We start from the raw sequence: 23695 nt of genomic DNA on the forward strand, positions 1-23695 counted from the left end.
TCACTCTATCTACTGAGCCACACCAGCCAGGGGTATTGCTAGTTCATATTTTGCTGAGAAACCTTACCTATTGCACAAAGGCCTAGGTGACCATGTACCAGTTACATATTTAAATAGAAAAAATCAAATGATATTTGTGTTTACATTCATGTTTGCAAAATATTTGATACAGGCTTTATGGACTAAGGCAAACTGCAAATTCTCTTATGCTGTCTTTAGCAGAATTCTCCATAAGATGGTAGTGTAACAATGATTAGTGGAAAAACCTTTATCTCAGGGTGGCTTGCTCCTTACAGAAACTATTGGACTAAGAGTCCCTATTCTACAGAAGAAAGGTAAAGTTTTGAAGAAATGACAAGCAAACTTTCAGTTTGCAGTTTTGAAAGTCTTTAAAAAATAATAACTGAGTTTTCCAATACAATCTTATTTCTGTACATCAAACTTTATGTTAATGATCAGATAGGACCCACCAGATTTTGAACAGTATTCATTGCAAAAGAACAACTTAGTTAGCTGAATAATGAGTCTACAAAATTGAGTCAGTTCTTTTGGGACAAGAAAGCTGGGAGAAAATCTCTCCCAGATATCAATGGGAACCTGTGGTTTATTACGCCATACAATGTCCTCAAGTCTACTTTCATTACTGACTTTTCACAGGCAAATTGGAAACCTCCCACAGAGATTAACTGTGTGTTCATTGAAATAAGAATATTATAATTAGATTTATGTGATAAGCTCTTTGGTATGATTTTTATATTCTGTTTTGCATGCTTTAGTTTTGTTTTTCTTGCTTCTGCTTAACAACCAGGAGTGTTAGGATCAAGCCTGTATTTGCTCAAACATGGAACCAATCTCCAGAGTTTGTTTCATTCTCTATTGATAAGAGAAAAAGATCTCTAAAGAAGCAAAAATGGAGTTTCAGAAAATCTTCATTATCACAAATGACTGCTTAATCTTTTGATTGCTACCTGATCTCAGTGGGTGCCAGCCAGGTTAGTACTGCTACATCAAGGGTTAAAATAGAGTCCCAGAACTGAAGTTAGGAGGGAAAGGGTAAACATCTCAAAGATCAACCTACTTTTCTTCCTCTACACTATCACCATCCTCATCTAAGCAACCATTCTCTCTTGAGATTTGCATTAAATACTACCAACTAGTTAGTGGGAGGTACACTCCAGAAAATTCAGCTGGGACAGAAAAAAATGCAGCCAACTGCCTTATTCAGCTTCAGGGTTGATGGGTCTGCAGCTTCTGACTACTTAACTGACCGATTGTGCCAAGCATTGTAGTGAGTACTGAGAGCAAGAAATGAGTTAGATATGGCCTTGCCCTCACATACATTACAACTAAATGAGGGAAGCAGAAATTAAAACATCAGGAAAACAAAGTAGGTCATTAAAATTGGTGTAGTTAATATAGTAGTAAGATGTTTATTTGAAGGGACATGTAAAACAGGAGGAGGAAGTACTTAACCCAGTCTGGTGGTGAGGAATAGGTGGTGAAAGGATTTAGCCAAGTGTAAGTTGAGGGTGGGAAGTGGGTAAGACTGGCAGTAGGGACAAGATGGATTAACGTACATAATGCTCTAGGGGAGAAGTACAACAGGTTTCGTTTGGCTGAAATTACAGTATGATTGGGGTTGAAGAACAGTAGTGGGAAGATGAAGCTGGAAAGGCTGGATCCAATCCCAAGAGCTTAAACTTTTACCTAAAAATGAATTTTAAACATGGTCAGATTTACATTAAAAAAAATTCATAGCTGCTCTTTGAAAGGTCAATTTTGGGAAAGGTAAACTGGAAACAGTGAGATTCTTTGGGAGTCTACTGCAGCAACACTCTGAATCGTACCATTATAGCAGCACTAAGCAGTTGATACCCACTAAGATGATGAGGGATGTAGCGGGTATTAAAATGTAGCAGGAGAATGACTAGAAGAAATGGATAGAAAGTATAATAAGCAGAATTTGTTCAGGGTTAGGGTGTTGCAAAGGAAGGGAGGAATTAAGAACGAACCATTGGTTTCTGATTACACCATTTAGTGATTTGGAGCCATAGGAGACCGAGCAGATTTGAAGGGAAACATATTTAGTCCAGGTTAGGTTTTACTGAGTTTGAGGTGTCCACAGCAGGGCATTCAGATGAAGGTGACCAGCAGGCAACTGGATATAAGGGTCTGGAACTCAGAACTGAAGCCAAAGCTGGAGAAATAGGCAGAAGAATCAAAGACTTAGCAAACTGACAAAGCTAACACAAGTCCATTGTTTGAAGCAGTCTAGGAAGCAATAAAAGGGGAGAAAAAAATGGTAAAAAAAATGAGGCAATATATGAACAATCAGGCTACAAAAAATAATGCCTGAACTTAATGATGAGCAAGAACTAAGTTTACACTTGTTACTTCAGTAAGAACTGAAGCAGAACAAAGCAGAGTGCATACTCGAAAAGCACAGTTCAGAAGCAATGCTCCGTGCTGAGGTTGGGGGCGGGCTTTAAGTCCAGCCTCCCGAACCCCAGGGAGCACCAGAGGCCACGCCCCGGCCACGCCCACCCCAGGCGCGCCCTTCAGCGGCTCCATCTTGAGAGACGCTGGTCTGCGCCAGTGAGAAATCTAGGGTCGGGTTCAGGCTTTGGCGTCACCGTAAGTAATGTGTCCACCTCCGAGATTCCCACAGAAGCATGTCCCCAAATGGGAGCCAAAGTCATGTTGTCCAGTTGGCGGCGAAACCCAGGGCACGTGGACCAGTCAGGTCGCCGGGGCCGTTGAACCTGGAGTGGCCGTCAGCTGCGGGACTCGTTGGAGGAAGCTGGGACCAAGGGGCTTCCACCTGCGCGGGTGCCCCGGGGACAACGTCACCAAGCCCCGCACACCAGACCCGGGCCAGGCCTGCGGGTCGACCTCCCCTGAAGTCCCCGCAGGCGCGAAGGCACCGCTCCTTGACCGCAGCCCAGCCCGCGGGCTGGTCAACGTCTGAGAATCGGTGATGGAGGCGTCCCGGTCGGCTGCGCGGCGGCTGCGGGCGGGAGGCCGCGTCTGGTTCTCGTTCCTGCCCCCTGACGGGCACGCCCCGCTTCTGCCTCTCAGTAGGCTGTCGGGTGTATGGGCTCGCAGTTCCGAGGACAGGTCTGGAAGGGAACCAGTGCTGACTGGTTTCCCCCTAAACGTTATTGAATTTTCATTGTGGACTTGGCTGCTCCGGCTGGTAGACCCCAAGTCAAAGGACCTGTAGGTGTGGGGGATTCTGGTTAACACGCTGCCTTTCAGTCAGTGTTCGAGCTGTTCACATCCTCATTCATCGAGCAATTGTTTAAAACATCTTTATTCAGTAATTCAACATAATCACCAAGTCAGTGTAGTTTCATTACAGTTTCGTCATCAACTGGTCTGAACTTTTTTCTCATTTCCATTGTGATTATTTTCTTTTGATTAATGGGGTTTTATAAATAAAGTATTTAATTACCAAATTCGAATTTTCTAGTTACAGGAATCTTTTTCCTACTGATTTCTGGCTTAATTGCAATACAATCAGAAAGCATACTCTTAAGGTTTCAATTCTTATATGTTTATTACAGCCATTCTGTACTCGATACATGATCACCTTTTATAAATGTTCCATGTCCACTTGAAAAAAATGTACATTCTCCTGTCATTGAGCACAGTGTTTTAAAAATGTTTGGCTAGTTTGTCAATCAAGTCATTCAAATCTTCTATATCCTTGCAGACTTTTTAATCTGCTTATTATGTCCTTTATTGAGAGAGATATGCCAGATCTCCCACCATAATTGTAGATTTGTCTTTTGCTCCAATAGAGCCCAGGTGGTTGGGTGCCTGTGCATTGAAAATTCTTTTTTTTTTTAATCGTTTTTATCATTATGGAATGACCCTTTTTGTTTTTACTAATACTAGCTGCCTCAAGGTTGGGTTTTTTGTTGTTGCTCTTTAAAGATTTTGTTTATTTATTTTTGGAGAGAGGGGAAGGGAGGGAGAAAGAAAGGGAGAGAAACATCGACGTGTGGTTGCCTCTTGCACACACCCCCTGGGGACCTGGCCTGCAACCCAGGCTTGTGCCCTGACTGAGGGTCAAACCAGTAAACTTTTGGTTTGCGAGACTGACACCCGACCAACTGAGCCGCACCAGTCTGGGCACCGTAAGGTTTTCTCATCTGCTGGTAATAAATACAGTGAGTTAGATTGTGTCTTTGGATCCTAATTCTCACCCCTTGTTTAGTTTACACCTGATGTGTTCACACCCTTTGCCAAGTAGCTATACAGTACCCTCCTACCATGTGTAGACCTGCTCTGCTTTTGATTTTGACTTCACAATGTCCCTTGAAGCAAAGGCTTGAAATGGGCTTGCACATGGGAACTTACTTTCTTGGACATTTTCCATCTCATGAGAACATACCCAGGCTAACCTAGTTGAGTGACACATGGAGCACAGCCAGGTCACCCCAGTCATCCTAGCAGAAGCCAGTTTAGATCAGCAGAACCGGTAGTCAGTCAGCTCAGATGTGAGCAGTAAATGCTTGTGTTTATGTGACTGAGGTTTTGTCTTGGTACATGGCATAACCTGGTAATGAAACAGTGCATGTACAAGGTACTGTATCTTTTTCCTTCTGTCTCAACAAACCAAGCTCTTTTAAGGAGCATATGGTGGGTTTTATTTTAATCTAGTTAGACAATGTTGTGTGTTTTTTAAATTGAAACATTTAGTCCACTCACACTGAAAAAGTTATATATATACAGGGTAGAGCAAAAGTAGGTTTACAGTTGTGAGTATGTGAAATGTATATTACAGTAATAAAGCTATTATAATAATCATAACCTGCATGTATTTTTCCATACAACTGTAAACCTGCTTTTGCCCCACCCTGTATTTAGGTTGATTTTTTAAATACATTTTATTGATTATGCTATTACAGTTGCCCTATTTTCCCTTCACTCCACTCCACCCTGCACACCCTCCCCCACCCACATTCCCTCCTTTTAGTTCATGTCCATGTGCATAAGTTCTTTAGCTTCTATATTTCCCATACTATTCTTACCCTCCCCCTGTCTATTTTCCACCTACCATCTATGCTACTGATTCTCTGTACCTTTTCCCCCCTCTCTCCTCCTCCCACTCCCCTGTTGGTAACCCTCCATTTGATCTCCATTTCTGTGGTTCTATTCCTAGTTGTTTGCTTAGTTTTTGTTTTGTTTTAGGTGTGGTTGTTAATAATTGTGAGTTTGCTGTCATTTTACTGTACATGTTTTTTATCTTCTTTTTCTTAGGTAAGTCGCTTTAACATTTCATATAATAAGGGCTTGGTGATGATGAACTCTTTTAACTTGACTTTATCTGAGAAGCACTTTATCTGCCCTTCCATTCTAAACGAAAACTTTGTTGGATAGAGCACTCTGAGGTGTAGGTCCTTGTCTTTCATGACTTGGATACTTCTTTCCAGCCCCTTCTTGCCTGTAAGGTCTCTTTTGAGAAATCAGCTGACAGTCTGATGGGAACCCCTTTGTAGGTAACTGTCTCCTTATCTCTTGCTGCTTCCAGGATTCTCTCCTTCATTTTTACCTTGGATAATGTAATTACGTTGTGCCTTGGTGTGTTCCTCCTTGGGTCCAACTTCTTTGGGACTCTCTGAGCTTCCTTGACTTCCTGGAAGTCTGTTTCCTTTGCCAGATTGAGGAAGTTCTTTATTATTTGTTCAAATAACTTTTCCACCTGTTGCTCTTCCTCTTCTCCTTCTGGCACCCCTATAATTCAGATGTTGGAATGTTTAAAGATGTCCTGGAGGTTCCTAAGCCTCTCCTCATTTTTTTGAATTCTTGTTTCTTCCTTCTTTTCTGTTTGGTTGTTTCTTTCTTCCTTCTGGTACACACCATTAATTTGAGTCCCAGTTTCCTTCCCATCACTATTGGTTTCCTGTACATTTTCCTTTATTTCACTTAGCGTAGCCTTCATTTTTTCTTCTAATTTGCAACCAAATTCAACCAATTCTGTGAGCATCCCGATCACCAGTGCTTTGAACTGTGCATCTGATAGGTTGGCTATCTCTGTCGCTTAGTTGTATTATTTCTGGAGCTTTGATCTGTTCTTCCATTTGGGCCTTTTTTTGTTTTGTTTTGATGTGCTTGTTATATAGTGAACACCTAAGGGCAGAGCCTTAGGATGGAGCCTTAGGTGTTCACCAGGGCAGGGCAACCCAGTCGCTGGGTTGTGATGCTGCCTGTGGGGGAGGGGTTTGAGAGGGAACAATGGTGCTTGCTCCACTCTGTCGGATTTCAGTCCCTTCTGCCGCTTCCCCCAAGCAACCTGGGCCCTTCTGGTGCTGATTCCTGGGTGGGTGGGCTTGTGTACGTTCTAGGACCCCGCGGGTCTCTCTAGTGAACTCTCCTGTGAAGCTGGGAGTCTCTCCCAGCACCTCAACCCCCCACAGGTGTTTTCAGTCAGAGGTTTGAGGCTTTATTTCCCCTCGCTGGAGCCCTGGGTTGTGCGGTCTGTCTTGCTCCCCAGTTTCACCTGGTTTATTTGCGTGCGAATGTGGGACTACCTGTTCTACCAGCCACATTGCATGCCTGGGGTCCGCAGGCCACCGCTTTTTTTGCCGAGACCTCTCTCAGCCCAGTCCTCCTACTGGTCTGGATGAACGTGTGTATTTTAACTCCTTGGTTGTCTAACTTCCATACAGTTCAAGTTTCTGTCAGTACTGGTTGTTTTTTTGTTTCTAAATTGTTGTTGTCCTTATTCTGGTTGTGCAAGGAGGCACAGTGTGTCTACCTATGCCTCCATCTTGGCCAGCCTGTATTTAGATTTAAATCAGACATTTAGTATTTGCTTTCTATTTGTTCTCTGTTCTGTGTTCTTTTTTCACTTTTTTATCTTGCTTTCTTTTGAATTGAGTAATATTTATGATTTCATTTTATCTCCTTTTTTGGATTTTTATATACATACACCTTTTTTCAGAGATTACTTTACAGTTTATAGTATACATCTTTAACTTATACATTCTCTACCTACAAGTAGTTTTATGACACTACACATACAGTATGAGAATTATCCAACAGTACACTTTCATTTCCCTGTTCTCTGAGCATTTGTGGTCTTACATTTTACTTCTACAGTTGTTATAAGCTGCATTATTCATTGTTTTTATTTTTTGCTTCCAACATCAGTTATCTTCTGAAGTTATTTTACAAGTAAGGTAAACATTATTTTATATCTACCCATACATATGGTATTTCCAGTATACCCACTTTCTTTATGTAGATGTGCATTTCTGCTTGATGCCTTTCCTTCATACTGGATGGCTTTCTTTAACATTTCAGTAGTGTGAGTTTCTTGGTGATTAATTCTTGCACTTTTAAGTATCTGAAAATGTCCTTATTTAAGCTTCACTTCTAAAAACTTTTTGCTGAGTGCTGAATTCTAGGTTAACATGTTTTGTTTTGTTTTCTTAAATTCTTTAAAGATGTTGCTCCACTCTCTTCTGGCTTGCATTGTTTCCAAAAAGAAGTCATTCTTGCTTAAGGAATGTCAAGAAGGTTCTTATCTTTGTTCCTCTACATGTAATGTCTTTTCTCTCTGGCTGGTTTTGAGAATATTCTCTTTACTGGTGTTTTTAAGCATTTTGCTTATGATATGTCTTGTAGGTTTCTTTATGTGCCTTTTTCTTGGGGTTTGGTATGCTTCTTAGGCCTGGCAGTTTATGGTTTTTATCAAACTTGAAATTTTCCAGCCATTCTTCAAATATTGTTTTTGTCCCTATTTTTTGTTTTTCCTCTCTTTCAGAGACTCTAGTCACATTTACATTAAACAGCTTATAGTTGTTCTGAAGCTCACAATTGTTCTCTTCATTTTTAAAAATTTTCAAGTTCTGTAACCTTTTTGTCTTCAGTGTCCAATTGGCTCTTAATGCCAACAGTGTATTTTCCTTTTCTTTTTTTTTAAAGAATTTATTTATTTTTAGGGAAAGGGAGAGAGAAAGAATCAGAGAGGAACATCATGTGTGGTTGCTTCTTGTGCACCCCCAACTGGGGACCTGGCCCGCAACCCAGGCTCATGCCCCGACTGGGCATGATGACCCCATGACCCTTTGTTTCACAGACTGGTGCTCAATCCACTGAGCTACACTAGCCAACAGTATATTTTCATCTCAGACATTATATCTTTCATCTTTAGAAGTTCAATTTACACCTTTTAAAAATATTTTCCATGTCCCTCCCTTCACATGCTTGTTTCCCTCTGGTGTCTTGAACATACGGGATATAGTTATAAATATGCTTCATTGCTCTTGCCTACTAATTCTGTCATCTGAGACATTTCTGAATTGCTGATTGACTTTTTTCTGTCTGTATGGGTGGTGTTTTCTTGCATTTTTAAAAAATGTGCCTGATAATTTTTTCCTTAAATTGATTTATCACTTTTTTCAATTGCACTATACATTATATATCACTAGTTTCTGGTGTGTGACATTGTGGTTAGACAACCATATATTTTACAAAGTGTCCCTCCTGATATTTCCACTACCCACCTGGCATCGTACATCTCCATTCATCAGGGATATTGACCTAATTTTTGTATTGGATGCTAGGTATTTTGCTTTGTTTGCTGCTTCTCACATTTAAAAAAGCACTCTCAGTCTTTGTTCTTGAGCACAGTCAAGTGACTTGGAAAGAATCTGGTTCTTTTGAAATTTACCTTAAAGCTTTGCTAGGCCAGGCCATAGGAGCCATTAATGTAGGCTCAAGCTTTTTCCACCACTGAGGCAATTCCCTGCTGAGTGTGCCCGTAGTGCTCTTAGTGCTGCAAGTTTTTCTGCTCTGGTGGAAACACCAACATTCCCAGCCTTTTGTGAGCCCTGCAGATTGTCTCACCACATCCTTTTGTGTGGTTGCTTTTCTAGTTTTAACCACATGAAAGGTAACTTCAGGTAACTTCTCCACAAGCCTGATCAATATTCACTGATCAATATTCAGTTGGGGACTCAGGGGAGACACTCTGTCCCCAAACTCTCATTTCTGCCTGTTCTGTTCAGGGATACTGTCAGACTTTACTTGCATTCTTACTTCCAGTGTTCCATCCTGGAAACTCTGTCCAGACTGTAAAAGGGACATTAGCAATACAGGTATACCTTGTTTCCTTGCACTTCACTTTATTGCACTTTGCACATATTCTCTTTATGCAAATCAAAGGTTGTTGGCAACCCTGCATCATTTTTTCCAACAGCATTTGGTCACGTTCTGTCTCTATATCACATTTTTGGCTTAAGTCACTTTCTGTCTCTATGTCACATTTTTGGAGTGTTGTTTGCATAATGTTTCAAACTTTGTCATTATTATTATTTATGGTATGGTATCTGTCATTGTTTTTAGGTGCCGAGAACTGTATCCATGTAAGATGGGAACTTGATAAATGTGTGTGTCCTGACTTCTCCTCTGACCAGTCTTTCCCCTCTTTCTCCTTCTTCTTGGGCTTTCCTATTCCTTGAGATACAACAACATTGAAATTAGGCCAATTAATAACCCTACAATGACCTCTAAATGTTTAAGTGACAGGCAGAGTCAGGTGTCTCACTTTAATTCAAAAGCTAAGAAATGTTTAGGCTTAGTGAGGAGGATATGTTGAAAGTCAAGTCAGGCTGAAAGCTAGACCTATTGCACCAAACAGTTAGCCAAGTTGTGAATGCAAAGGGAAAGTTCTTGGATGAAATTAAAAGTGCTATTCCAGGGAACAAATGATAAGAATGCAAAACAGCCTTATTACTGATATGGGGAAAGTTTTAATGTTTTGGATAAAAGATCAGACTAGCTGCAACATTCCACATAAGCCAAAACCTAATCCACGCAATGCCCTAACTTTCTTCAATTTCATGTAGGCTGAGAGAGGTGAGAAAGGTGCAGGAGGGAAGTTTGAAGCTAGCAGAGGTTGGCTTCTGACGTTTAAGGAAAGAAGCTGTCTTCATCACATGAAAGTGCAAGGCAAAGCAGCCAGTGCTGATGTGGATGCTGCAGCAGGTTATCCAGAAGTTCTAGCTGAGATAATTAATGAGGGGCTATAGCATTACATTGGAAAAAGATGCCATCTAGGACTTGCATAGCTGGAGAGAAGAAATCAGTGCCTGGTCTCAAAGCTTCAAACGACAGGCTGGTGCATGTTAGCACCTAATACAGCTGTTGACTTGAGATGAAGCCAGTGCTCATTTACCAATCCAAAAACCCTAAGGCCCTTAAGAATTATGGCAAATCTACTCTATCTGTGCTCTATAAATGAAACAACAAAGGCTAGATAATAGCACATCTGTTTGTAAATGGTTTACTAAATATTTTAAGCCTGCTGTTGAGATCTAATCAGAAAAAAGATACCTTTGACATTATTACTACTCATTGACAATGTACCTGGTCACCGAAGAGCTCCAATGGAGATTAATGTTGTTTTCATGCCTGTTAACAAAAAAATCTATTCTTCAGTCCATGGATCAAGGAGTAATTTTGACTTTCAAGTTTTATTATTTAAGAAATACATTTCATAAGGTGGTAGTTGCCATAGATAGCGATTTCCGATGGATCTGGGTGAATTCTGTAAGGATTCACAAGTCTAGATGTCATTAAGAACAGTCATGATTAATAGGAAGAGGACAAAATATCAGCATTAATAGGAATTTGGAAGAAGTTGTTTCCAACACTCATGGATGATGTTGACTGGTTTCAAGACTTCAGTGGAAGAGTAACTGCAGATATAGTGGAAATGGAAAGAGAACAGAATCAGAAGTCAAGTCTGAAGATGTGACTGAATTACTGCAATCTCATGATATAACTTAAGGGGATGAGGAGCTGCCTGTCATGGGTGAGCAAAGAAGGTGTTGTCTTGAGGTGGAATCTACTCCTGGTGAAGATTGAAATGAAACAAAGGATTTAGAAAATTATGTAAACTTAGTTGATAAAAGAACAGCAGGATTTGAGAGAATTGACTTCAACTTTGAAAGAAGTTCTACTGTGGGTTTAATGTTATCAAATAGCATTGCATGCTACAGAGAAATTATTGTGAAAAAAAGAGTCAAGTGATGGGGCAGACTGCACCGTTGCCTTATTTTATGAAATTGCTGCAGCCATGTTAACCTCCAGCAACCACCACCCTGACCAGTCAGTCAGCAGTCATCAACATCGAGGCAGGACCCCCACCAGCAGAAAGATTACAACTTGCTGAAGGTTTAAAGATTGTTAGCATTTTTTAGCAATAAAATATTCTAAATTATGGTATGTAGCCTTGACTGGTATGGCTTCAGTGGATTGGGCATCTTCCCATAAATCAAAAGGTCACCAGTTCAGTTCTCAGGCAGAGCAGATACCTGGGTTGAGGGCCAAGTCCCCAGTTGGGGGCATGTGAGAGGCAACAGATCAATATTTCTCTCCCTCTTTTTCTCCCTCCCTCTCTGTCTAAAAATAAATAAAATCTTTAAAAATATTGTTAATAAAGTATATACATTTTTTTAGACATAATGCTTTTGTATACTTAATAGACTACAGTACAGTATAAACACAACTTCTGTATGCACTGGGAAACCAAAAAATTCACAACTCGCATTATTACAATATTCACTTTATTGCAGTGGTCTGGCAGTAAACCCCCAATATCTCTGAGATATGCCTGTACTCACCTCCTTTGCTTCCCCTCTGATGGATTGCTATCCTTCACTGCCTTTTGTCCACTGCCTGAAAACCGTTTTTTCATATTTCCCCCAGATTTTTAGTCACTTAAAGTAAGAGGTCACTGCCATCCCTATTATTCCATTTTGGCCAGAAGTAGATGTTCAGACTATGCAATTTTAACTACAATACTACAGGGCCTTTCACAAAAATATAAAGTGGAGCACAACAGAAGGTTTTTAGGGGCAGAGACTATTGCCTGGGGTCAGACTATTAAGACTAAACAGCATTAAAATGAAAAGAGAACCAACCATATGGGGAAACATATTTGCCAATGATACCTCAGAAAAGAGTTTGCTCTCCAAAATATATAAAGAACTCACACAACTCCATTCCGGGAAGACAAACAACCCAATTAAAAATGGGCAAAGGACCTGAACAGACACTTCTACAAGGAGGACATACAAAGACCCCAGAGACATATGAAAAGATGCTCAGCATCACCAGCCATCAGAGAGATGCAAATTAAAACCACAATGAGATACCACTTCACACCAGTGAGCATGGCCATCATAGACAAATGAACAAGCAACAACTATGAAGTTGTGGAGAAAAGGGAACCCTAGTGCACTGTTGGTGGGAATGCAGACTGGTGCAGCCACTGTGGAAAACAGTATGGAGTTTCCTCAGAAAACTAAAAATGGAACTGCATTTTGACCCGGCAGTTCCACTGCTGGGACCATATATACCCTAGGAACCCTGAAACGCTAATCCAAAAGAATCTATGCTCCCCTATATTCACAGCAGCACAATTTACAATAGCCAAGTGCTAGAAGCAACCTAAGTGCCCATCAGTAAATGAGTGGATCAAAAAACTGTGGTACATTTACAAGATGGAATACTACACAGCAGAAAGAAGAAGGAGCTCCTGCCCTTTGTGACAGCATGGATGGAGCTGAAGGGCATTACACTAAGTGAAATAAACCAAGCGGCGAAAGACAAATACCATATATTCTCACCTATAAGTGGAACCTAATCAACAAAACAAACAAGTGAACAAAATATAACCAGAGACATTGAAATTAAGAACAAACTGACAGCATCCAGAGGGGAGATGGGGAGGATAATGAAGGTAAAGGGGAAAGGGTTTTCAGGAACATCTACAAAGGACACATGGACAAAATCAAAGGGTGGTAGGATCAAGGGTGAGAAGTGGGGATGGCTGGGGTGGGAGGAAAATGCAGACAACTGTACTTGAGCAACGATAAGAAAAAGGTGAAAAAAAGAAAATAAGTAAGTTGTTCTCCACTCCCCTGCACTTTTATACATTCTCTAAAAGTTCCTAGTATGAGAAAACATTGTCCTATCAAAGTGGGGTAAGAAATCGTGGTAGTGACAGCCAGATGTCCCTCAATATCTATTTTCCTTTTTTTACTAGTAAGAAAACTCCTGTCTGCCAGTGACATGTCATGTTCAGCTTCTGTGCATGTCCTTAAGATACACGGAGCACCTTCTCCATTCCCTCCTCCCCCCTTCTAGTTGGAGTTTGGATACGGATGTGGCTTGAGCGGCCGGTGGGGCCCTGAGAAGGAAGCCCGGGGCTGCAGCGGAGCAGCAAGATGGACAGGGTCTGGGTTCTTAATGACATTAGGAAGCCACATGCCACATCCTTGTTCTTTGTGCCTTTGAAATGTTCTATTGGCAAAAGAAAAATAAACCTGTCTTATTTCAACCATTGTTGTTTGGAATGTTCTTAATCCATTCTTCATTGAGGCTGCCCTCACTGATTCGGTGTGGGAGGGGAGAGAAAGGGAAGGGGCAGGCACCGTGTGAGAGTCACATGCTGGTCAGGGATTGTGTTTTTCATATACCTTACCCATGCCTCTAAGTTCTTATGTTATTTTGAGAGCACGTTGCAGTTTAGAAAACATCATGTGATGCTTTCAGCGTATATTAGTTGGCTAGAACAGAGGATATGGTCCTGTTTCAGAGGTGAGAAAACCAAACCTTGAATGGTACAATAAACACTCAACAAGTTAGTGGAAAAGGTAGGATGAAACTCTAGTCTTCTGCACTGAATCCAGTGCATTATCTTGGATTATAATTTTTTAACAAATCTCATATTTTTTATGGATTTTTCATAGAATGGTGGGGTAGGATACATTTAAAGCAGCCACTAGATCCTGATTGTTTTATTTGTAATTCCAGCAACAGGGTGAACCATGCAAAACAAGGACAGGAGGAAGACAAGAAGATGGAAGAACTGTGGTCCATATATAACAGACCATTGTAACCATGAATGCTATGTCGCCTACATCACTGGCTTATACAGCTTGGAGTGGGAAATCAAACCAGAGAAGAGAAGTAGACATGCACTCTGCTGCTGCTCTTTGGTACAGAGAGAAGGGGAGGGTATGGGCCACACTTCCTGAGATGTGGGGAGCACGGGCTGGTCCCTGCCACCGAGAGGCCTCATAGTCTCCAGAACTGGGCAAGCTCAGGCTCTAGTTCTTCCATGAAAGGTCTGCCACAAGTTAACCTTACTTACTTAAACATGTGCCTGTTTTCTTCATTTTCTTTCACTTTTATTCTTCACTTACCTCTTCCTTACTACCTGTTTTATATCATTCATTTTTCATTCACTCACTTTTGTTTTTATTCACTCAGTGAACCTTAAAGAAAAGAGCTTTCACTGTGGAATCTTGGGCAGGTTAATTAGTATTCTGGTGCTTTAGATTCCTCATTAGAATAATAGAGGTAACAACAATAGGATCCACCAGTAAGCTTTGTTCTGAGGATAGAAGAGGTAATATGAGGAAAACACACTTAGAATTGGGCCTAGCACACAATTAGCATTCAATAAATGTTAGCTATTGTTACTATTTTTGGAGTTACCAAGTTGTGGAAGTGATCTTCCACATACAGAAATAATGGTGCAGGGGTTTCTAAGTGGAGGCAGTAATGGGGTCAGAAGTCCAGGGATAGAGAAGCACAGTGGTGTGTTTGGGGAAAAACAAATAGTGTTGAATTTAATGACATGTAAGTTAATAAATGGTAAGGGGTAGGACTGGAAAGGAATATTTTGATCAAATTATGAGACATTTTTATGTCACACTAAAGTATTTAAACTTTATCCTATAAACAATGGGGAGCCTTTAAAATTTTTTGAGAGTGACAGTAATGAAAAGCAAAATAAGGAAATGTACTTATTCAATAAAAACAATTTCATTAAACACTTACTATGTTCAGCAGTGACTAAGACAACTAAGGCATCTGCCTCCTCCCTGCACTTGACATTCTAGTGGGATGTTAGGTAATAAACAATTAAGTGAAGAATAAATGATTTCAGATAGTAGTAAATGTTTTGAGGGTAATAAATAGAAGAAATTTTAAAAATGTACTAGAAACTGGGAAGGGAGCATGATTAGACGAGGCCTCTTAGAACGAGGGGAATGTGAGCTGTCCCCTAAATGACGAGGTAGAGCCAGCCATGTGGACGTCTGGGGGCAAAAGTATTCTGGGCAGAAGAACCAGGAAGTACAAAGTTCTTGGTGGAAGCAAATCAGATTATGTTCTAGAAACTGAAAGAAGGCCAGTGTGGCTGGAGTTCAGAAATGGAGTCAGTGTGTAGATTGGGATGAGGTCAGGGGTGGGCCAGGCTTGATCATGTAGGACCTTGTTGGCCATGGCAGGCAGGTTGGATGATATTCTAGGACAATGGGAAGCTCTGGGAGGGTTGTGAGCAGGGAGGGACATTATCTGATACATGTTTTTAAAAGTTCACCCAAGTTTTATGTAAAGAATAAGACCTGAGTCAAATGCTGTGCTCTTCATCCTCCGACCCTCAGAAGTGGTAGTTCAGTGAGTGCCTGATTCCTGTAATGTCTCTCCTCTTTTTAGAGTAGCCTTTGTATGTTTTCTGTTTTATTTCTTTGTTATTATTCTTCACAATAACCCCATGATTGAGGCAGAGTAGGGATTACGCTACTCATTTTTAACAGTAAAAGCAGTGTCCCTAAGAGATGGATTTCTTACTACCATGATAGAGAAGTGTTAGGATTAGAACTGAGGTAGCAGCCCAAACCTAATGTTTCAGGAAGGGTTTGACAACCTCTGGCATGGCTGGTGTGTGCTGTGACTTTTAGTGTAGGCGGTTGTCTTCAAGGCTCAGTTTGAATATCCATCCTGCTTTTGGGTTCACAGATCTGGTCAATATCCCTGCTACTTGTCCTTGTGGCTGTGAGTCAGTTATTTTGCCCCACTGAGCTTTAGTGCTTTCTTCTGCAGAATAACATTAGCAATACCTAATATGAAATGCTATACTGAGAAATATATAAAATGAAAGTAGCTTGTCAAGTCCCTAGCATTGTACTAGCACAAAATAGCTACTCAAAAAGGCGGGGGGCTTATTCCCTAACCTGTATATGACCCCTCCAGGTGTGAATAAATGACTACATGAACTAATGAACAGTGAGTTAATGAATTACTCAATGAGTGAGTTATTAAAGAAACATTTGATAGATGGAGAGATGGATGAATTCATCACATAACTGCTGAGAGCCAGCTGCTTTTAAGGAACTATGTTCGATATTGGCAGTACAGAGGTGTGCAACAGAAGTTCCTTTTCCTCAGAGTAGAAACTGCCACAACAGATACAAACATATAAACTCATAATTTCATTGTAGTGTAATAAGTGTTACAGTGGGCTCATACAGAATTCCATAGGGGTAAGAAGAATACAGTGTTCAGTGCAGCCTGGGAGAGTAATGCACGGCACTGTGACTGCACAGACCTTTGGCAAGTGTGCACAGGTACCCCTGAGGTAACACGGATCAATGGAGTTAAATTTTACTTCCTTTTTTCTCTTTCCAGAGAGAGCAGTTATTTTACCCATTTTTGGTTATTGCATTTTGCATGTCTGTGGTTTTGCTGTTGGTGTGGATAGAGACCGCAAATGACTATCATGGCTTTGACTGGTGAGTTTCACTTTTTGTATTTTCATTTGTGAAAGGGCTTTGTGGTCTGATGGCTGGCTGGATCCTACCCCAGGTTGAAAAGATCCAGGCATAACAGGGAGGGTGGACAGATTGGGCTTTCCACACCTGGTGGGTGAGAGGCCTGACCCGGGGCAGAGTAAGGATGCCCGCACCCTCACCTGCCATGCTTCCCGTCCACTTGTGCTTGCTCTCCCACTTAGACCAAGTCTGGTTCAGCGGGGTATTTCTCTGTTCTTCCAGTGTTTCCAGTCCTTCTGTTCTGATGACTGTTCCTCATTCTTTTTGTCTGGGTTACTGATGTGTATGCCAGTTGGTCTTCATAATTTCTTTCACTGAACACTGATGTTTCTGTCACACCTCCAGCCTCTCTAGGCACAGCCAGCATTTGAGAGGAGAAAATCAGAAAACCAAGTTGTATACAATGTCAATAATAAATAATACTAATTATTATTAGTTAATAATAATAGTGTCTGTGTGTCACTTTTCAACTTTGGAAAGCATACACCCACTCTTTGAAACAGGTATACCATTATTTTTCCCATTCTACAGATGTGGGAATTGAGGCACAGAAAGGTCCCAGAGATAGTCAGTGATAGGAGTTCAATCCAGGCCAGTGATTCTCAAATATGAACAAGCACCAGAGTTCCCTGGACAGCTTGTTACAGCAAAAACTGTGGGCCTCCCACCCAGCACCCATGACTTGGCAAGTCTGGGGTGGTACCCAAGAATTTGGATTTGTAACACATTACTGAATTCATTTATTAGTTCTAGCAGTTCTGTGGTGGAATAATTAGGATTTTCTATATATACTATCATGCCATGTGCAAATAGTTACAGTTTTACCTCTTTCCAATTTGGATGCTTTTTATTGCTCTTTCCTACCTAATTGCTCTTGCTAGGACTTCTAATAGTATGTTAAATAATAGCGGCAAGAGTGGGCATACATTCTTGTTAATGATCTCATAGGAAAAGCTTTTATCCCTTCATCATTGAATATGCTATTAGCTGAGGGTTTGCCCCCAGTTTATTGAGATGTAATTGACATATAACATATAAATTTAAGGTATACCACATAATGCTTTGATATATGTATATATTACAAAATGGTCATTACAATAAATTTAGTTAACACCTATCACCTCACAAAACTCCAAATTTTTTCCTTGTAAATGACAACTTTTCAGATCTACTCTCTTAGCAACACTCAAATATACTATATAGTATTAACTATAGTCACCATGTTAAATATTTGATTCCTAGAGCTTATTTATCTTATAACTAGAAGTTGTACCTGTTTTTTTTTTCACCCTCACCCAAGTATATACTTAATTGCCTTAGGAAGAGAGAGAGAGAGAGAGAGAGAGAAACACTGATGTGAGAAATACAATTGGTTTCCTCCCATACACACCCTGACCGGTGATCAAACCCACGACCTAGGTCTGTGCCCTGAGTAGGGATCAAACCCACAACATTTTGGTATATGGTACAACACTCCAACCAGCTGAGCCACCCAGCCAGGGTTAAATATATGAGGTCTGTCCAGATAATGTCCAGCCGTTGCTAATGTAACAAGAACAGTTTGCGTGACATCAATGTAACCTGGCAGCCAAAGAGAGTGGACTGGAATGTGCATATGTGAACAATGACAACTTTACTATACTAGTCTGTGGGGGTGGTAGACACTGTTGAGTGAGCATGTGTACTGTGTGGCAGTCACATTCCAAATGACCAAGCAAGTAGAGCAATGAACCTGCATCAAATTTTGTGTTAAATATTCCTTCACAAAAACTATTCAGATGATTCAGAAGGCTTTCGGGATGATGCAATGAATGTAGCATAAATAAAAGTGTGGCACAAGTGCTTCAAAGATGGTCAAGAATCTGTTGAAAGGGATCCAAGTTCTGGAAGACCTGCAACAAGAACACTTGAGAATTTTGAACATGTATGGGTTGCAATCAACAAAGATTGTCAGCTGACCATTGTGAGAACTAGAAGCTGATCTGGAGATTCCAAAAACTACTGTGTCCGAGATTTTGATGCAGAATCTTGGTGTAAAATGTGTCATGGCAGAATTCATCCTGTGGCTTCCACTATCAGAGCACAAGGAAAATCATGCTGCAGTTGCTAATGACTTGATTCAAACCACTACAAATACATTAGATTTCCTCAAGAAGGCCATAACCAGAGATGAATGGCAGGTTTGTTACTATGATCCAGAAACAAAGGCCCACTTATTCCAATGGAAGTCACCTGCTTTTTCATGCCTGAAGAAGGCATGGCAAAGTTGCAAGAAGGTCAAGACCATGTTAACTGATATTTGATTGGGAAAATGTTGTCCATCATGAATATGCCCTGCCAGGCCAAACAATTAATGAGTGCTACCTCAGTGTTTTTTGTTGGTTGAGTACTGCAATATGATGAAAATGGCTGCAGGTATGGGCTGCTGGGATTGGCAGCTTGATAACGGTAATGCCAGCTCATGCATCACCTCACTGCAGAGTTTTTTGGGAAACATCAAATTACCAAGGTGACTCAGCGCCCCCTAAAGCCCAGATTTGGCATTGTGACTTCTGGCTTTTCCCAAAACTAAAATCCCTTTTGAAAGTAGGGATTTCAGACCTGGCTGTTGTAGTGCAGTGGACTGAGTGCCAGGCTGTGAACCAAGGCATCGCAGGTTTGATTCCCAGTCAGGGCACATGCCTTGGTTGCAGGCCGTGGCCCCCAGCAACTGGACATCAATGCTTCTCTCTCTCTCTTTCTCCCTCCCTTCCCTCTCTAATAAGTATATAGCATCTTTAAAAAAATAAAAAAAGAAAGTAGAGATTTCAAACCCTCAATGAGACTCAAGGAAAATACAAAGGGGCAATTCCAACAAAGGATTTTGCAGGGTGTTTTGAACAGTGGAAGAGATGCTGAGAGAACTGTGTGAGGCCCCATAGTGCCTAGTATGAAGGGGACTGAGTCATCATTGTCCTATGTACAATGTTCCTTGTATCTTGTATCTTCATCAATAAATGTCTCTATTTTTCTTAGTACATAACTGGATACTTTCTAGACAATGATACTTTCATATATATTTTAGTCATGTATAAGGGGATATATATACAAATTTTTCTTCTATTCCTCTACCATTGAAAATAAAATATGTTAGTAGTATTTAATCTTATATAGTGTACTTAGATCAGAGATTTAAACATCACCCAGTATTCACATATCAGAGTAGACATAACAGCCTTACACAGACTTCCCTGGCAGCTTCTATGATAAAATAAGTTCTAATCCCTATGATAAATCCAGTTCTGATTGATCACAGAGCAATAAAATATTTTTAATCATTTTGAAAAGTTCTCACCCACTATCTTTTCAAATATTGGCCTTTACCTTATCTTCTGTTGACATTGGTAATAAAGGAATTCTGTGCCCTCTTTTGGAGAGAGCGTTGGTGTGGTTGTGGTTGTGTGAGAGAGAGTTGCACCCTGGTAGAGAGAAAGGAAGATGACTACAGGAGGTGTGTGCAGACATCAAGTTGACAAGAGTGGAATGTGGTAGTGCACTAGCTGGGTCAGCTTAGCTAACTGAAGCTGCATTTCCCAGGATTGCATTCTCACTGTGGGATTGGGTTAGGGTTAGTCACAAGAGAAATTCGCATAAAATTTGGAAGTGCAGAGTGAATCAGAAGCCTTTTTTTTTTTCTTTCTCACTCTGAAGACCAGTGGCGGGCCCAGGCATTGCAACAGCCCTCCTGCACTGTCAGAATCTGGTGTTTCAATTAGTAGGCACCGAGCAGCACGTGGGCCTACATTCTTCCTGCTGCTGCCAGGTCTTCAGGTTCTCCGTGTCCTAGGTCAGATCAGTTGCAATTGCAGCTCAGTGATGAAAGGTGCCAGGTTCTCCTGCCGGTCACCCTTATCATCAAGTTTGGAGGCTGCGTCTTATGGCTTTGTTAAATTAACATTTGTTAACTGGAGCACAGGGTGCTGGATGGTGATTCCAGGCTACGAAAATGGTGATTGGGTGGTTCAACAGCAGATCAGAAGAGAAACTGAAACAGAGAAATTTATCACTCATACGTAGTGGAGGAAGTTCACAGTATGCCTTGAGGGGCCGCATAGGGAGGTCAGGGAGAGTATAGAGAGAGGCAGGACCTGGGGCACATGCCTTTATTATGGTTCATGGCTGTAGTGCTTCCGGGTTCCTGGGTTAGGGCCAAATTAGCCAATTCAAACTAAAAGTGTAGGGTTTTGTTTATCCCCATGTGGGTCTTACCCAGGGCACATAAGGCATACGGGTTCTGGGAAGCAGAGGAGACTATTGGTCACAGGTCATTTCAGGAGCTTATTTGCTTGTGACTCTTCTGAGGCAAGATAAGGGATCTAGTGTCAGTTTTAGGTCCTTGCCGGCTGCTTGGCCCCCCAAAATAAATGCTTAGATGGCAATACCATGGGCGTAGCTTAGCTAAACTCTCCACGTGGTGATAGGCACAGGTATCATGGTTTGCGTGTGTTCTCATGGGCTCCAGTTGGCCTTCATGCTTCTGGGTCCAGCTCATCTTCGTGCCTTTCCATACTCCCATAGGTCACGTTCAGTTTTCTTCCCCGGCTGCTGGCCTGTCTGATGTCTGGCAACTTTAGGCCAAATATTGAAAACAGACATAACAGCCTTACATAGCCTTCTTTGGCAGCTTCTATATTAGCATAAAGTCTAATCCCTCCAATCAATTCATTTCTGAGTGATTCCAAACCAATACATTATTTTTCATCATTTTGGAAAAGTTCTCAGATGTTACCTTTTCACATAGTGCTTTTACCCTATTTCCTTTTTTTTTTTTCCTTTTTTACCCTATTTTCTATTGCCTCTACTTTTGAGGTTTCAATTTTAGGTACATTAGACCTTTTCTCTTTACCCCCTCAGCATCTCAGACTTTCTTCTGTATTTTTCATATTTTTTTCCATGTGCCTCTGTTTCATTCTTGATTTTTTTTAACGTTTTGTTTAACAAATCTTTTGGCTTTGTCTTACCTGCTATGAAATCCATTCACTGAGTTCTTAATAGTTGTTGCTACTTGTATTTTTCTTTCTAAAATTCTTAATTGGTCCTGTCTTTAGTAATTCTCTACTGAAATTCTAATTTTATCCCAATCTAAACTTTATTCCAAAAATTTATTTATTGATTTTAGAGAGAGAGAAGAAAGGAGGGAAAGGGAGAGACAGATAGACATTGGTTTGTTGTTCCACTTATTCATTCACTTGTTGGTTGCTTCTTGTACGTGCCCTGACCAGGGGTCACACCCGCAGCCTTGGCATATCAGGACTCTGCTCTGAGCAACCAAACTACCTAGCCAGGACCAGTCCAAACCTTTTAAGGATAGTTATTTAGAAGTCTTTGTCTGATACCACTATGCTCTAGATTTGCTGAACATCTTTTTATGTTGTCCATTTCTTCTTTTGGCATTCACTCATGTGGTCTGCTCACCTAGCATGTCTGATTGTTTTTGCTTGAGTACCAGACATTGTATGTAAAAAGTTGTATAAGTCATTTGAGACCTTGAATTGTATTCCGTCCTCTCAGAGAGTTACTCTGACAGGTAACTAGGGATATTAGCAAATTCTATTCACTCTAACCCAATGTCACATATCTGGTCTGAAGCTAGGATTTAGTTCCCAGAAGCAGTTTCCAATTTGTGCTTATTCCTAGGCTGTAGCCCTGGGAAATCCCAAATCAAAGTGTATAGTGTTTACCAGATTATTATTATCCTCCTTTTTATTCCTATTGCTGCAAGATGAAGGAAGCCCTCCTCCCTGTCTGTCAGCCACTTCTTCTGAAGAAAAATCACTCCAAATGTCAAGTTATGTCTTTGGATTTCTTCTCTTATTTGGCTCTTGGTCCCATAGTTCCTCACATAGAGCCTTCATTTAGATTTTTTTAAAAAGGTATTGTTCAGTTTTTAGAGTTGTTCTCCTTAGCAAGAGAGAGGTAGAGCAGGGTTTTTATGGTGTGACTGTCACTCCTCTTTTTCCCGCCAAGCGTGTTGTGAAGTTAGACTTGTCTCCTCATTCCATGCTACGTGAAGATTTCCAATGCCTCACTACAATGTGTCTTTTCTTTCTCAGAGTTACTGTCAGCTGACAGTTGGTGCTGATGTAAAGCACTGTGGTATGTAGGCTATGTGTTTTGAGAAGATGTGAGACAGCTGCGTCTCTCAGCGATGGGAAGGAGGGAAGTGGTCCTGGAAGATTTCTTTATGTGTTAGAGCAGCGAGTGTGGATTTAGACGAGGAGGCTGCCCCGAGAAGCCTGTCTCAGTTGAATGAGAACACCTTCATCCGGTAGGGGAGTGTGGTGCTGCTGCTGGAGGGATGTAAAATAGTGGTCAAGAGCAGGGAGAAAACTGCTTGGAGAGAGATGCAGAGTGAGCCTGTCGTACGGATGTCAGCAGCGGTGTGTCCCCAGTTTAAAAAAGGGATAGCTGAGAAAGACTTCTTCAATCCCACTCATGTATCTGCATTTACTTAAATGACTTTTCATTCTTCTCACTTCCGTTTGTTGCCCCACCACTGCCATCAAAAAATGAGTGCAGATGAAGTAGAATATGGAGAGAAAGAGAAGAAATCACTGTTCTGCCTTTGCTTGTATTTTCACATCAGGTGGGTGAGCAAGCACTTCACCTGAGTTTGGTGAGTTTTGAGCTGAACTAAACTAATAATAATATTTCCATGTGACTGAATATATAAAAGAAGACCTGTTATATAGAAAGGGAGTGAAAAAAATCTAATTCGGCCAGAGAAATGATTAAAAATGGTAGAGGAACTATTAAATGGTAGAGCTTACATTCCTTTATGACTCTGAAAGCAAAGTCATTATCACTATTTGCTTAAGCTGTTTATATTTTTGGCTATCGAACATCCTTTTTCTATTCCCTTGTTTCATAGCCTGTTTTATGGTTCACTCGGTATTGTTGTTGTAGGCACCCCCAGCTTTATGTTAGGAGTACCTTTGGCTGTATCTAGACTGCTATTAAGTTCATCTTTCATGCTCTTTTTCAAGATATCTATTTTATTGTTTTGATAC

General features: G+C 40.9%; 1 protein-coding gene across 1 annotated transcript in view; it reads left to right on the forward strand.

Annotated features, from left to right (window-relative positions):
* The first annotated feature begins 2537 nt into the window (after positions 1 to 2537).
* LOC114498856 (glycerophosphodiester phosphodiesterase domain-containing protein 4-like) overlaps positions 2538 to 23695 on the forward strand; it is a 74230-nt gene continuing 53072 nt past the window's right edge. Inside the window, exons 1-3 of the mRNA XM_036029988.1 lie at positions 2538 to 2634; positions 13840 to 14024; positions 16504 to 16607. Of these exons, the coding sequence (XP_035885881.1) occupies positions 13854 to 14024; positions 16504 to 16607 (275 nt within the window). The 5' untranslated portion in view covers positions 2538 to 2634; positions 13840 to 13853. The remainder of the gene's footprint in view (positions 2635 to 13839; positions 14025 to 16503; positions 16608 to 23695) is intronic.

This window comes from Phyllostomus discolor, chromosome 6 (assembly GCF_004126475.2).
Source record: "Phyllostomus discolor isolate MPI-MPIP mPhyDis1 chromosome 6, mPhyDis1.pri.v3, whole genome shotgun sequence".
Classification (NCBI taxonomy): Eukaryota; Metazoa; Chordata; class Mammalia; order Chiroptera; family Phyllostomidae; genus Phyllostomus; species Phyllostomus discolor.